This window comes from Sabethes cyaneus, chromosome 2, assembly GCF_943734655.1.
Source record: "Sabethes cyaneus chromosome 2, idSabCyanKW18_F2, whole genome shotgun sequence".
Classification (NCBI taxonomy): domain Eukaryota; kingdom Metazoa; phylum Arthropoda; class Insecta; order Diptera; family Culicidae; genus Sabethes; species Sabethes cyaneus.
In genome coordinates this window covers 239,060,019-239,074,832 of record NC_071354.1, presented here as the reverse complement: position 1 = coordinate 239,074,832, position 14,814 = coordinate 239,060,019, and the positions used below count along the sequence as shown (strand labels likewise).

General features: G+C 40.5%; 1 protein-coding gene across 4 annotated transcripts in view; it reads left to right on the top strand.

Annotated features, from left to right (window-relative positions):
* The window catches only part of LOC128738489 (sorbin and SH3 domain-containing protein 1), a 201,177-nt gene that overhangs the window by 106,298 nt on the left and 80,065 nt on the right, over positions 1-14,814 (top strand). For all 4 annotated transcript variants that reach the window (XM_053833677.1, XM_053833675.1, XM_053833674.1 and 1 more), the window contains 2 exons: positions 6,638-6,770; positions 6,849-6,969. In XM_053833677.1, coding sequence (XP_053689652.1) covers positions 6,638-6,770; positions 6,849-6,969 — 254 coding nt within the window. The remainder of the gene's footprint in view (positions 1-6,637; positions 6,771-6,848; positions 6,970-14,814) is intronic.

The following is a 14,814-nucleotide window of genomic DNA, read 5'->3' as shown; positions in this document are numbered from 1 at the left end:
GATAAGTTCGCAAAAGTTCAAAAATAGTCCAAATTGAACACCTTTGACTCAAAAACAGCACGAAATTCAGTGATTTTAAAACATTAAGAATGTTACCAAATGTTGCCAGAATATTGTTACACAAGCAAAAAAAAATATGTTTCTTTTGTGGCAATATAGTTAAGAGGACCCTCCTCTTAAAGAGTTAAAGATTAATTGGAGTCCAAAAAGCATCTAAAATACATCGTAAAAATTCCAAAAAGAACTTTAAAATGTAAAAAAAGTATCCAAAACAAGTCCAAAAGGAGTAAAAAATGCTGAAAACAGTCCAAAATCGTCTAAAAATAGTAATAACATAATTTAGAATATCAAAACAACTCCAAAAAAGTTAAAAAGTAATCTAAGAAGAATTCAAAAAGAATAAAAAATCAGCGCACTAGTGGCTCAACAGAATCTAAAAGCGCCCAAAAAGATTCCAAAAAGCGTTTAAAACGTGGCCAAGAGGACGTTAAGAACTGTCTAAAAACAGTTTAAAAAGAGTCTAAAATCAGCTCTGGTAGCAATCCAAAACAGTTCAAAACAACCCTAAAAGAGTCCGAAAAGAAATTCCACAAAAAGTCAAAGAACAGGAGAGTCCACAAAGGGCTTGAAAAGAGTGTAAGGAGAGGTCGGAATTAATCTAAAAAAAGTGCAGATAAGACCGAAACAAAGTTCAAAGAGAGTCCTGAGGTATTTGAAAACAGTTAAAAACAGTACAAATTAAATTCGAACTGAGTTCGAAATAAATCAAAAATATTTGGAAAATGTCGAAAAACCCTAAATCGTTTTTCGTATCCAAAAAGAGTGTAAAAAGAGTTCAAGAAAATTCTAAGAAAAGAAGAGTCCAAAACGAATCCAAAAAGTCCCCAAACAGTCAAAACAAGCCCGAAAAACCAAAAAGATTTAAAGACCAAATTCGAAGATTTTAAAAAATAAGTCCTAGAAAAAACCCAAGAATAATTTAAAACGATTGAATTCAAAAGCAGTCCAAAGCAAGTCGAAAAACTTCTAAAACCAGCTCAAAAGAATCCAAAGATTTCTAAATGCGGCCGTCAAAATACAGTGCAAACATTGTCTAAAAAGAGTGTGAAATCAGTACAAAACATCCAGAACAGCTTTAAAAAATCCCAAAAAAATTCCACAAAATAGTTCTATAAAAATTGTAAGATAAGAGGAGTTCAAAAAAGAGTTTAAAATAATGCAAGAACAAACAGAGTCCAAAAACTATCCAAGCACCTCACAGTCCGAGAAAAGTCAGGAAAAAGAAGAGTTTAAAATGAGTTCAATGATCAAAAATGAATCCAACAAGAATGCAAGATGAGTCCAATAATTCCAAAAATAATGGAAAAAGTCGTAAACAAAAAAGTTTAAAAAGAGTCCAACACGAGTTAAGTAAAGTTCAAAACTAGCTTAAAGAAAAAAGTGCAAGATGAATCCAAAGAGAGTCCAAAAATAGATCATAAATGTACTAAAAGTGTCCAAAAAGAATCTAAAAAAATTCCACCTAAAGAAGTACGATCAACAGATTAGGTAAAGAGAAACACACAAGAGGTACACATGCTTAAGAAGCGTTGCTTCAATGGTCTTCGCTTACCTAATTTTCCTCTCTTTGTTTCCCCTTTACTTGTCCCACTCTGTTTAGATACTATAAACACCTTTATTTAATTACTTTTTTCCACCCTTCTCTCCGTCTGTTCTAAATACTAGCGTATAAGATGTTGTGAACGAGCGGTCCTGCTCTTTATGCTCCAATTTTACTTGCTCTCACTGTTTCGGTTGGTACTCAAGTGTTTTTGCAATTAAACTACCGCCTCAGCATTATATTGGACAGCTAGTTGAGCCAGAATCTTGCGATCCAGAAAATATAAATGTCTATTCAGAAAACTGCTGTAACATTCCATTGGCCAGTGTTTGCGAAGATGTTTAATATTTGTATCAGTTCTTTGAGTTCTTATGTTGCATAATATAGCTCTAAGATGTTGTACATAAAGGAGTCATAGCCAGCCAAATGGCTCTTTCGTGTGAGTGGCTCTGAACCATCCATTGTCTGCAGCGAACCGATTCAAATGGTCGGTATTAAGTCAGACAGAACCGAGTGACCAAATTCTGACTTCGAGAAAAACGCATTCATAGTTTGCTGCGTTCGAAATCACCTTATGACTCTGGCTGTTTGCAACATTCATGTAGTCTGATTAGAGTAAAATGTTGCTTAGAAAATTCTTGATCGTTTGCTTAATGACAGCTCATTTTTTTTAAATTTTGCGACTTGGTCCGATCTGATTTAACACCGACCATATGATATCGCGACAAGCAATCGAGTTGAGCTGGCGTGCCGAGCAGTCGAATCAAACAATCGAGTCAAGCAGTTGGGTCGAGCAGTCGAGTCGAGCAGTCGAGTCGAGCAGTTGCATCTTGCAATCGAGTCGAGCAGTTGAGTCAAGTAGTCTAGTCGAGCAGTTGAATCGAGCAATTGAGTCTAGTAGTCCAGTCGAGCAGTCGAATCGAACAGTTAAATCGAGCAGTCTAGTCGTGCAGTTAAATCAAGCTGTCCAGTCGTCAGTTGAGTCGAGCTGTCACATCGAGCAGCTAAATCGAGTAGTCTAGTCGAGCAGTTGAAACGAGCAATCGAGTTGAGCAGTTGAGTGGAGCAGCCGAATCGAACAGTCCAATCGAGTAATTGAGTCAAGCAGTTGTGTCGAGTAGTTTATTCGAGCAGTTGACTCGAGCTGTCGAATCGAGTCGAGAAATTGAGTCGAGTATTCCAGTAGAACAGTGGAATCAAGCAGTTGAGTCGATCGGTTGAGTCGAGCAGTTGACTCGAGCAGTCGAATCGAACTGTTAAGTCAAGTGATTGAGTCGAGCAGTCGGGTCGAGTGTTTAAGTCAAACAGTTGAGTCGAGCATTTGAATCAAGCTGTCCAATAAAGCAGTACAGAATCGAGCAGATGAGCCGAACAGTTCAATCGAGTGTTTGAGTCGAGTAGTCCAGTCGAGCAGTTTAATCGAGTAGTCTAGTCGAGAAGTTGAATCGAGCTAATCAGTTGAGCAGTCGAATCGAACAATCCAGTCAAGCAGTTCAATCGACCAGTTCAGTCGAGCAGTTGAATCAAGCTCCAGTCAAGCAGTCCATATGAGCAGTCGATTCGAACGGTCCGATCGAACAATTCAATCGTGCAGTCAAGTCGGGCAGTCGAATCGAGTAGTCCACTCGAGCAGCAAAATCGAGCTGTTTAGTCAAACAGTCAAGTTGATCTGTCCAATCAAGCAGTTGAGTTGAGCAGTCGAATCGAACAGTTCAGTCGAACAGTTCAGTTGAGCAGTCCAGTCGAGCAATCAAATCGAGCAGTCTAATCGACCAGTCCAGTCGAGCAATCTAGTCAATCAGTTGAGTAATCGAGCAGTCGAGCAGTGAGGTGACTGAGAATAGAACTCATTGCATTGCTATGAAAACATGACGTCCTGTCAGGGGCCTGTTTTTAATTACCGATAAGCCCCTAAGGACTTCTTGTCAGAGACCTGGTTTTGGCTACAGACAAGCCTCTTATATAAATAGATATCTCATATCTAATTTTGTTCCTCCAGTTTTAACCATTCCATGCACGCACACATACGGTTATCAGTTGTAGTGTGGTAGAAACGAGCGATCGGTTACCGACCATAGATGCGGCAAGTTCAGTGTATACCACACCGTGTTTCTTCTGTTTTACTTGCCTCTGACTTTTTCCGGTCCTTGCTTTAGCTTATTTATCTCTAGCACCTTAACCAAGTGATGTCTGGACAACTCATAAATGTGACAACTGTAGAGCTGAACATTATCTATCTATGTTTTGAATTAAGTACTGCTCTAAGTTTAGTATTTACGGAACCATGAGTTTGCGTACATATAAAATATAAAGCAATACTTAATTCAGCAATATTGTAGATAATAATTAGCTACATAACTTTTTCAAATATTGCTTGGCAGAGGCGGTATAATCAAATAAATAAAATCGGAGCACCAAGTCCTGGTTGAAATTTCGTGTCTAAGAAATCTTACTTGGCCCAATCGCCATGCGTCGTAATTGGTGTTATCCGATTAGAATAGTATTACTTATTTCGTTCAGACTTGTGAAAGCACGCACCGCCCTGCGAGCCAATGTCTTCTGTGTGGTGCAGTGCTATATGTGTTCGGCACCCACTGCGTTCATAAGTATATAATTTGTTCCCGTATCGCACCAAGCATCAAGTTTATGAGCGAGACTGTGCCAGTTTGCCGGGCCATACTGAGCTAGAGCTAGAGCATCGAAGTATGGAATCCGAGTGTTCTAACAACTCAGTTAAGTACACAAAATCACAAACTATGAATGTATAGAATAGAAATTAACGGAGAACATCATTAAATTTTCGCTGGCACCGTGCTCATCGGTACCGAGCCGAAAACCAAAGCACGGCGTTCGGGATTTTCCTTTGTCGAGTGACGAGCCAGTATACAACATCAACACTGTGTACAATTGCATTGTAGTGCAGTCTTACAATGCATGGAACCTTTTCGGATAACGTGACTGGTTTTAAGGGTGCAGTCAGCCAGTTTTTCAGATTTACCTGGATTATATAGATGCAATAGTGATTTCAACGACAGCGTAGCATTTCAATCCTTCAGCCGCGCCACACATGGGCGGCATCTGGGAGCGTGTGATGCGATCCGTAGAACCATATTCTACCGGGAAATGTAACGATTGCGGATATGAGGATAAATAATGAAATTAACCCAGCAGAAGCATTTCGAGCATACTTACAAGCGATCTCAGCATCAAGCGATCCGAAAGTGGGAAAGTCTGAAGAGTATATCTGCCGACCATAAATAAGCGCACCAATCTTCAATGCAGACGCGTTACCGTTGAAAATGAACGAATTTGTATTTATTATAGAAGGAAACAATTGGAAGTTGTGACGGCAAACACGAAATTCAGTAGCAATTACCGGATGTTATGAGCTGGGAAATGTCAATTCCACTCAAACGGTGCATTGGCTTGATCGCCGCTCATCAAATTGGCAGTAGAAACCAAACAAGGAACTAAACATACCGTTACAAGTCGAAGAAAATGTATAAACTCTAAAAATATCAAATTTTGGCCCTATTTCTAAATACCATGTTGCATTCTAAGCTGAATTACTGAATGGATGGTATCGTATTTCATCCCAGCTGCCCTCTCTTTTAACGTAGGTAGCTCTAACCGTCGTTTACCTCATCGATCGATCCAGAGCAAGCAAAAAAAAAACGACATACACTAAAGTGAAGTAACTGCACATCATCTGAAACATAAAGACAGAGAGCTCCCGGGGCGGCACTCAATCAGTGCACTCTGCCTGCAGTGCACTGCGCCGCCAATCAAAGGGCATACCGAATGTATACACGTCTCTCGGCCTCTCGCTAATGGCATGTAGATTGCTTGCTCTCGTGCATTGGCTTCTTCCGTCGGTTGACGATCCCGCTGCGCTACAGTTAAGAAGATTACCGGTTTCGATTTCCTGTATAATGAGCTTTACTGGGTCCGTGGTAGCCGGCTGCTACAGGAAGCTGCACAACCGGAAGCGCGGGAGTACCTTAACAGGGAATCTAATTATCCGCCGCGGTTTCCGTTGTTGCACATGTAGCCAGCTATAGCTGGCAAATTCGTTTGATGAACTTTAATTTAATTTATGGTAGTATTTTAGGATGTCCTTTCGGAAGCATATTTATCATTTAAATGACGGTTTGATTTGAAGAAATTTTACGACTGATTAGTCACCGGATAACACATATTTCTCTAACATCGTACCATCATTGTTGGACAATCGTATTTTTCCTTTCAAGAGGGTTAACTGAAATCGGAAGATAGCTTTGTCCAGTTTTCAACAAGAATGGAAGTCAATCTCGTCCAGCTATCGAACCGGTATTGTGCACTCACTCTTCGAGCTTTGATGACGGGATCCACTCAGCTGCTGCTATGGCAAGCACCGGAATGGATTCAGAATTTGATTTTGCTTTCTCATCAGCTCACTCTAACTAGACAGCAAATCAAATTGTAACTGCTGGTGCTGTTGCCACTGCTGCTTCGGGGATGGTTGTGCACATTGTACAGACGAAATCAGGTCCATCCAATGCAATTCAAGTGGTGCAATCAAAACGAGAGAGAGAGAGAGAGAGAGAGAGAGAGAGAGAGAGTGAGGTGCATTTGACGTGGGTTCAGTAAAACCAATTTTCCAGATTAAATACGATTCTGTGAAAGCATTGTCAAGATTTATTGGTCACTGCAAAGCAAAGAGTTCCAGATCTAGTCTAGTAAATCTAGTCTTTTCGACTAATAGCTTGCTGCTTTCCAAATCATTTTTGCTTCACCTGGTGGCATTCATCATTAATCTTTTGCACTTACTTACCACTATTGTGACAATGTATCAAAACAACACAATTTAATACTTCCACAGAACATAAACTTACACGATCGTTACTCACTCTGGCTTCCATCAGCATGTACCATTTGTGATTGTTTCCATTGCATAGACTCACAGTTTGCATGAACGGTTATGGAAAAATAAGGAACAATTTTAAAATCACCATTCTAATCATTGATTTACTTCTACCTACCAACCGCCGACCACAGGCAACTTCCCGTACAAATCCAGTGGCTATCAATCGGAACCGGAACCGAACTACGACTCGGATTACACGATCAAATACAGCACCCTCGACCGAAGGCGAACACCGACGGTGCTGAACCCGAACAGCTACTCGAGGTAACTCAGCGGCATAAATCGAACGCAGCAGCAAGCGGTCAAAGATAATCAAATATTTTTCCTGCATTGCCTTTTTAGATTCAACACCCTGCAGGGCGCAGCGATCCGGTCCGGCAGCAGCCAGTACAAAAATCAACCCGGCCGGATAGAGAACTACGTGCCCGGTCACTCGTCCATTTCGGAGAAAGAATCCAAAGAGGTATGGCTTGAGCAATGGTTTGATTGATTGTTAATGTCAGTAGAAAGTCTGTATAGATAGAAACATGTTCATTACTTCTGGTGCTGCTGGTTTTTCTACTGCTATCAAAAAAATTATGATAGAGCAAGTGAAGTTTAGCATTGTTTTAACTGAAACTTTTACATTTGCACCCGGTTCTTATTTATATAACGAGCCTCCCAAATGGTCTAAAAAGTCGGCCGTCGTATGTTCGAAACTCTGCACATACGCTTTGCTAGCTTTTGAACACATTATTATGTTCTATTTTTATTTTAATTCTAAGGCAAAATAATGTAGGCTTTGATTTTCCTTTAGAAAAGGTCATTTAAGGTCATCATACTTTCAATTCATTTTTATCAGTTCGTGGGAGCAACTTCGACCAACCTTTGTCTCAACAATTTTCATCAAATTTTGAATCGTCTCCCTCCCGAATAACGTTTCTGACTGGACTCAATTTTTTCAATTTTCGCGTTTCATTTTTGGTTGAATTTTTGAATGCCGCAATTGCACCAAATTTTGGTTTAACTTTGTCCCAATTACATTCGAATTCACTAGGTTTTGTCGTCTTCTTTTGATACCGGAAAATTTTCAGCCTTTATTTATTTGGAAATAAATTAAAAAATTAACTAGTGTCGAATGTCGATGAAAAAACTGCAATAGATAATGCAATGAAACAAATTTTTATTAAATCCTACGTTTATTGAGCCTTTTGCAAAAAGGCTTCGACGCTTTGTCCCTGCAGTTGGCCGAATCCTTAACTGTGGCCGACGAACGAATGGACGTCCTTTCGCTCTATAGTGGCCTTGGCGTTCAGCTGCCCGGCCTAGTCTGACGCTTATGGGGCAACCTACCTTGCTCTCGGTGTTCCTCTTCAGCTTCTGCTGCACTTTACATTCACGCAGCACCGTCGTGCGACCACTTCCAAGCTTCCGCTTGACGCTCTCGTCATTTTCCAGAAGGGAGAGGATCGGCTATATCCGGCGACAACGAAGTACCTCACGATGTCCAACTTTTTCGCTCCAGTGTATAGCTAGCAATACGAACAAAGCATCGAGCGTAGTTGCTTGACTGTTTCCGCCATTCCTCCTGCAAATTAGCTGATAACGAAATTGCCAAATTTTTTCTGTACACAAAAAGATTACTCGATTGTCGATGCGTAGGTCAATGTACCACCAGGTGGTACGGTGATAGAGCAGTCAATTTTTTTAAAGCATACATTAGCTGAGCAAAGATTTTTGTCCATTTTGTACATGATTTTTAGGTTTTTGTAAGTAAATTTTCTCAGCAACCCAGTAAAAATATTATTGTCCTTTTGTCGAGTTAACCAACATACCGCTTATTAGCGTATAAACTTAATGACGGCCTCTTTTGTGTTGTCATCATTAGATTTCAAACACTAATTCTACCTGGCGAGACAGGCAATGTTGCACACTAAAACACAGGTAGAACCCCAAGCATATCCGACACGCTTAGGCGCGCAGGCGGAGGCAGTCAGACCCTACCCGGACTCCAAGAACTGACTCCGAGATTTCTATGCCAAAGGCTGGAATGATGATGAGAGGAAAATAATCGGCAGATCGAATTTATAAATGTGCTTTGCCCTGGACCTTTTGTATTACTTGAGTTGTAAAATATGGTGTAGTGAAGAAGTGGATATCTCGTCGCCCCCGCCTAATGCCGGTTATTCTCAACCGCGCACCCGCCATCAATTTTCCAACGCAAACAACCACCAATGAACCTAAAGGAAGACAAATCTCGGGCCATCAGTGGTTATCAACTTATCAAGGCTCGCACGACCCATCGAACAAAGTTCATGTTCCATCCCCCTGGCATTAGTGCGCTGTCCCAAAATAGGTCTACAAAGTAAATTGAGCGCAGCATGAACTGGGCATTCGCGGTAGTCGATGGAAGCTTTAAACCATAGAGTCGCACCCAGGGACGTAAAATGTACTGGTTGGTGACCAAAATCTGAAGACATTTGACATTATTTCTTGCGACCAGTCATGCGGTAGATTTCTAGTACACACGCACCGAGAAGAAATACCAAAATAACGATAACATCGCTTGCTCGTAGTGTAGCACACACTTCGGAGCGGCAGAAACACGCTTCAACATTCTAGCACCATGCATGACAAAAGGTGTAGTGGTTTTCGGTATTCTCGTTTGCTGCTTCATTCGTATGCCTACAGCTTTTCCCCAAATAATGCGGATTCAAAGAAGAACGTTCTCAAAATTGAAAACGAACTCTACTGCATCTATTCTTACAAGATCTTTAAAGTAGCGATCAACCACAAAACCGTGCAGAAATTCAATAATTTTCATTACATTACATTTTAGGTGAAAAACGCATCAATAATTACACCTTATTCTCTATCGCTTGTCCATACTATTCCAGCTAGAACTGTAAGCTAAAAGCGGCGAATGCCTGTCACTTCTATACTGTGACATTTTTTTCGACTGGTCACAGCGAAATAAGAATGTTTGCTTATTATCATGTACGTACTCCAGCTAGTTTCAACACATCAAGAGATAGGCTCTCTCGATACAGAAACAATACGAAGCGACGGTATTGGCTGAGATTATGACATGGCACTGCATACTGGCAAATGTACAGAAAAAATGTAACCGTTTCGGTTCCTGGTCGCACCCGCCTTCCAACCCTTGAGATCAAACAGCAAGTGCGCAGTATTTATATCAAAAATCCGCCGCCCAACCCCCAGCTGCCGAGTGCCCGAAATGCGTGCAGGAGCGTGCAGCGGAATACGGTCGAATGACTAATCATGTCAACGTTAAGACATCGAAACGCTTTTCTCTCCATTCTGAATTTATAACTTATCTCTTAATTAACTAAAAAAATATTATGTATTACAGTAATGTTCCGATTTTGTCAGCCCCACGTTAAATTTTCTGCTGACAAAATAGGGAAACTGACAAAATTAAATTTTAACCCTCAATTGGTCAACCAAAAGCTCAACGAATCGGGCACAGCACACTGATCCAGAACCTTTTTTAGTGCGCATTAGCTTTGAGCGGGAAAACCTGGTTTTAGGTTTATGGAACCTTCGGAAGAGTTTCTTAAAATTAAAAGTTCTATCGTCCAGTGGAATTCAAATTTTGATTAATCCCTCTAAAAATACAATAAAAAATTTATTTTTCTTCAGTTTCAATATAACACATTGATGTGTTCTGTAAAGTTTTACAGCATATTATTACAAGAAATTTTGCTGAAGACAGTATCCTTCTATCTCTTCAGCAAAGATAGAAAAATCCTATTTCTGATAAATAAAAAATCGTTAAAATCAGTTTTTCTATTTTCGCTGTTTTTGTAGTTGTTGTATAACTTTATCCTGTTTTACAAAGTTGTACAAATAGTAAAAATACACAACATTGCTGAATATAGTATACCTCTATCTTTGCTTGTTTAGGAACTATAGAGTTTTTACTATTAAAATACCCTAAATTCGACTCCGAATAACTCGCTAGAAGGCACCATTTTATTCAAAAACCCTCCCCAGAGAATCAGAATTAGTTCAAGCAGGCTGAAAAGTATTATAAATCATGTTTAAAAGCACAAAAGTTAAGCAGAATTTATAGGCTGACAAAATCAGGATAAAATCCGGGGTGGACAAAATCGGGGATAGACAAAATCGGGAGCTGACAAAATCGGAACATTACTGTATTTTGTTCCTACCCACGGTGACAACTACCGGTAAAAACCTGGAATTATCAGGGAATTTTGAACAAAATTAGGGAATTTTCCAAACAACCGCACTGATCGATTTATTGAGTAGTCAAGCAGACTTTAAAATTGGTAAAGAAGTATCTGGAATTGCCTAGGCAAATGGGTGACCTCAAATATTGCCTTCGTTCATAAGTCCGTAATGTATGCCCGTGTACAAAAGTTCTAGAAATCATATGACCTTTATTTGGTATGATAATTTGTAAAAATACCAACAACTGAGTTTGACTGATAAAAGACGTCAAATAAATTAATCGGAATCGGAATTGAGCTCCCAAACTGATTGCTCTGTCTAAGCCGGAGAGAATTAAAAAGCACTAGATGCTATTAATACAAGGCAGACGCAAAAACAAAACTAGTCTTTTTCGTATAATTGGATAACCTTTGCAGCTACACATTTGATTCTATTTTCAATCATTTTTGAATGGTTACTATGTAACTACCAATCAAGGGTGTGAAATTATCTAAATTTGGCGTACTAAACATCCAAGGATCGCGACAATTCTGAAGTAGCATAGCGAAAATAACAGCTAGTAATAGGAAAGGAAAGAAAGACAGAGATCGTGAAGAATTGGAGCAACTATTCCGAGCTAATGACATGCGCAAGTTTTATGAGAAGGTGAACCAAACTCGGAAGGGCTACACACCGAAACCTGACATGTGTAGGGACGAGGGAGGGAATCTAATTACAAACGAGCGCGAGGTGGTCGACAGGTGGAAGCAGTTCTTCGATGAACACCTCAAAGGCGAAGTCGCAGAAGGAGGCGGAACGGAAATTAACCTAGGAGCGCCCATGGAAGATAGTGATGTCCTAGCACCTGATCTCCAAGAAGTCAAACGAGAAATCAGGTTGCTGAAGACCAATAAAGCCGCTGGGAAGGACCGCCTACCGGCAGAGCTTTATAAACATGGCGGGGAAACGCTAGCAAAAGCTCTACACTGGGTTATTTCGAGGATTTGGGAGGAGGAAAAGCTACCGGAGGAATGGATGGAAGGAGTGGTTTGTCCCATCTACAAAAAGGGTGATCGGCTAGACTGCTGCAACTATCGCGGTATTACGCTGGTAAATGCCGCCTACAAGGTACTCTCCCAGATCCTGTGACGCCGGTTGTCACCGATAGCACAAGGTTTCGTAGGGAATTATCAGGCGGGTTTCATGGGGGCTCGCGCAACTACGGACCAAATTTTTACTATCCGACAGATCTTGCAGAAATGTCGGGAGTACAACGTGCCCACGCATCACATCTTTATTGATTTCAAAGCAGCATACGATGCAGTCGATCGAGACAAGCTATGGCAGATAATGCACGAATACGGTTTTCCGGACAAACTGACGCGACTGATCAGAGCTACATTGGATCGAGTGATGTGTTTCGTACGCATCTCTGGGACACTCTCGAGTCCCTTCGAGACGCGACGAGGGTTGAGACAAGGTGACGGTCTATCCTGCATGCTGTTCAACATCGCTCTTGAGGGGGTGATCCGACGAGCGGGCATCGAAACGAGAGGCACGATTTTTACCAAGAGTAGCCAACTTCTAGGCTTTGCAGATGACTTCGATATCATTGCCAGGAACTTTGCGACGGCGGACGCAATCTACGCCAGACTGAAAGCGGAGTCTAGGAGAATTGGGCTAAAAATAAATGCGTCGAAGACCAAATACATGAAAGGAAGAGGCTCAAAGGAAACAAATGTGCGCCTCCCACGGACGGTAACCGTTGACGGCGACGAACTAGAAGTGGTAGAAGAGTTCGTGTATTTGGGATCGCTGGTGACCGCGGACAACAACACTAGTAAGGAGATCCAGCGGTGCATCCAAGCGGGAAATCGGGCCTACTTTGCCCTTCGTAGAACGCTACGATCAGGAAGCATACGCCGCCGCACGAAGCTAACAATGTACAAAACCATTATTAGACCAGTAGTTTTTTATGGACTTGAAGCCATGACGCTGCTTACGGAGGACATACGCGCCCTTGCCGTGTTTGAGCGGAAAGTGCTGCGGACGATATTTGGCGGAGTATAAACTGAAAGCGGAGAGTGGCGGAGGCGTATGAATCACGAGCTACAGGCACTGCTTGGGGAGACTCCCATCGTACATCTAGCGAAAGTTAGCAGGCTACGGTGGGCCGGACACGTCGTAAGGATGCCGGACGACTGTGTGACGAAAATAGTCCTCTTCAACAACCCCACCGGCACCAGGAACAGGGGGGCCCAACGTGCACGATGGCTCGACCAGGTCGAGAGCGATTTGCGACTTCTGAGACGACTAGGAAATTGGCGACGAGTGGCCCAAGACCGAGTTGAATGGAGACGAGTGCTTGAAACAGCACGAGCCACCCCGGCTCTATGCTGCTGAAGAAGAAGAAGAAGAAGAAGAAGAAGAAGAAGAAGAAGAAGAAGAATAGGAAAGTTATAACTAATAGGCAGTTTTCAACTGCTTTTTTAAGTTTAACACCCACACCACCCCTATGGACCCAATGCAATGGTTATCATTCATGCCAAAAGGGAAAGAGATTCGACTGGCACGTCATATTTGCGATGAACGTGCTTTGGCTCTGATGTTATTTGTAATGGCCATCAACGACTTAAATAAAGGTTAAATGAAATTTTTCGTAATCTACGTAAAACGCCAAATACCTGTCACTTTTGTGTTGTTCCCCTTCAACTACTAACCTACAACACTGTAAAATTCCCCCAAAATAATTTCTACTGTTGCTGATACATCGAAGTGATATTTTTATCTGAAAGGATATGTTGAAGGCCTCCAAGGCCGATTGAAGAATGATATTCACATTTAGCCTGAAACATTTACTAGGAGCTCGAATATCATGATAATTATGTGCCTGCTCAGGCTCACTGTCCACTGACTGTGAGCAGTCTCCATTAGTCCTTCCCGAGCAGGAGCGAAGAGCAAAATAATATAAAAACAATATCAAACTGTGTTATAATGGTATATTTTGTTATTGAATAGATATGGAGATACATTGATAACACATTTTGTTATTGAGTAGATATTTAAAACAGTGGTTGTAAGATGAGTTTAATAACTGATTTTGTTATCATATCTTATTTTGGCCTTAAAATAACATTCGATATATTTCATACGTTTTTTTATTGATTAAAGAGATTTTAGATTATAAATATTTTACAAAATGATTTTTTAATATCTGGGATGTTCTGGTGGGATTTTTTAGTGTATAATAATACTAAAATATGTTATTCTAAACTCTGAATACAGTCATGTTATTGCTTTGTTATTCAAATAACACAAGTAGTTATTCTTTTGGCCTTAAAGGAGTAAAATTTTGCTATTATTTTTAGTTATATTACCAACTATGTCAGCCAAAACAAGACCAAATTTTGATATGAGTTATTCGACTTCCAATAACACATTTTGAAATTATTTTGCTCTTTGCTCCTGCTCGGGTTGCTCTAATGATCTGACATAAAGGAATACTTCATCGAGTAAAACATGTGATCAATACAACAATAATGCTAACATAGGCCTACGTCACCCTTTCATACAACCCTTAGGGGCTGTTTATCTTGTAGTTTATTTTCGCATGATTATGTCGACTTATCTGACATTTCACTTCTGGAATCAAGCGAAACCTCGAAGTTATTTTGGATCTAGAAAAAGTCTTTAACAACTATAGAAAAAAGGAGCCTAAAACGGACGCAATTCAGAAACGACCGGTGATCTTAAATGAAACTTTTCAGCGAATTGCATGGTGCCCACCCTTTTTCACCCATTCAAAGTTTCCCATTTCGCTCATTTTCGCCTATTTTTAATGATATTTAAACTAATTAGACTATAGTACAAACGAAACTTTGAAAAAAAAAAAACAGAACATAAAAACTCAATTATTTTAAGTAATTGAGGGTTGTTTACAAGTTTTATTTCTCAATGTCTTGCTTAAGTTCAATAAGTTCAAATACTGTTTATAATAGGGGAAAATGAGCAATACGGGATACTTTCCGATGACAAATAGGAAATGGATGGGCATCACGAGTTTCGTCGCAAAATTTTACGTAAGATCACTTAAACTTTATCAGCTGGCAGGCCGTTTCTGAGCTTTATCCGTTTC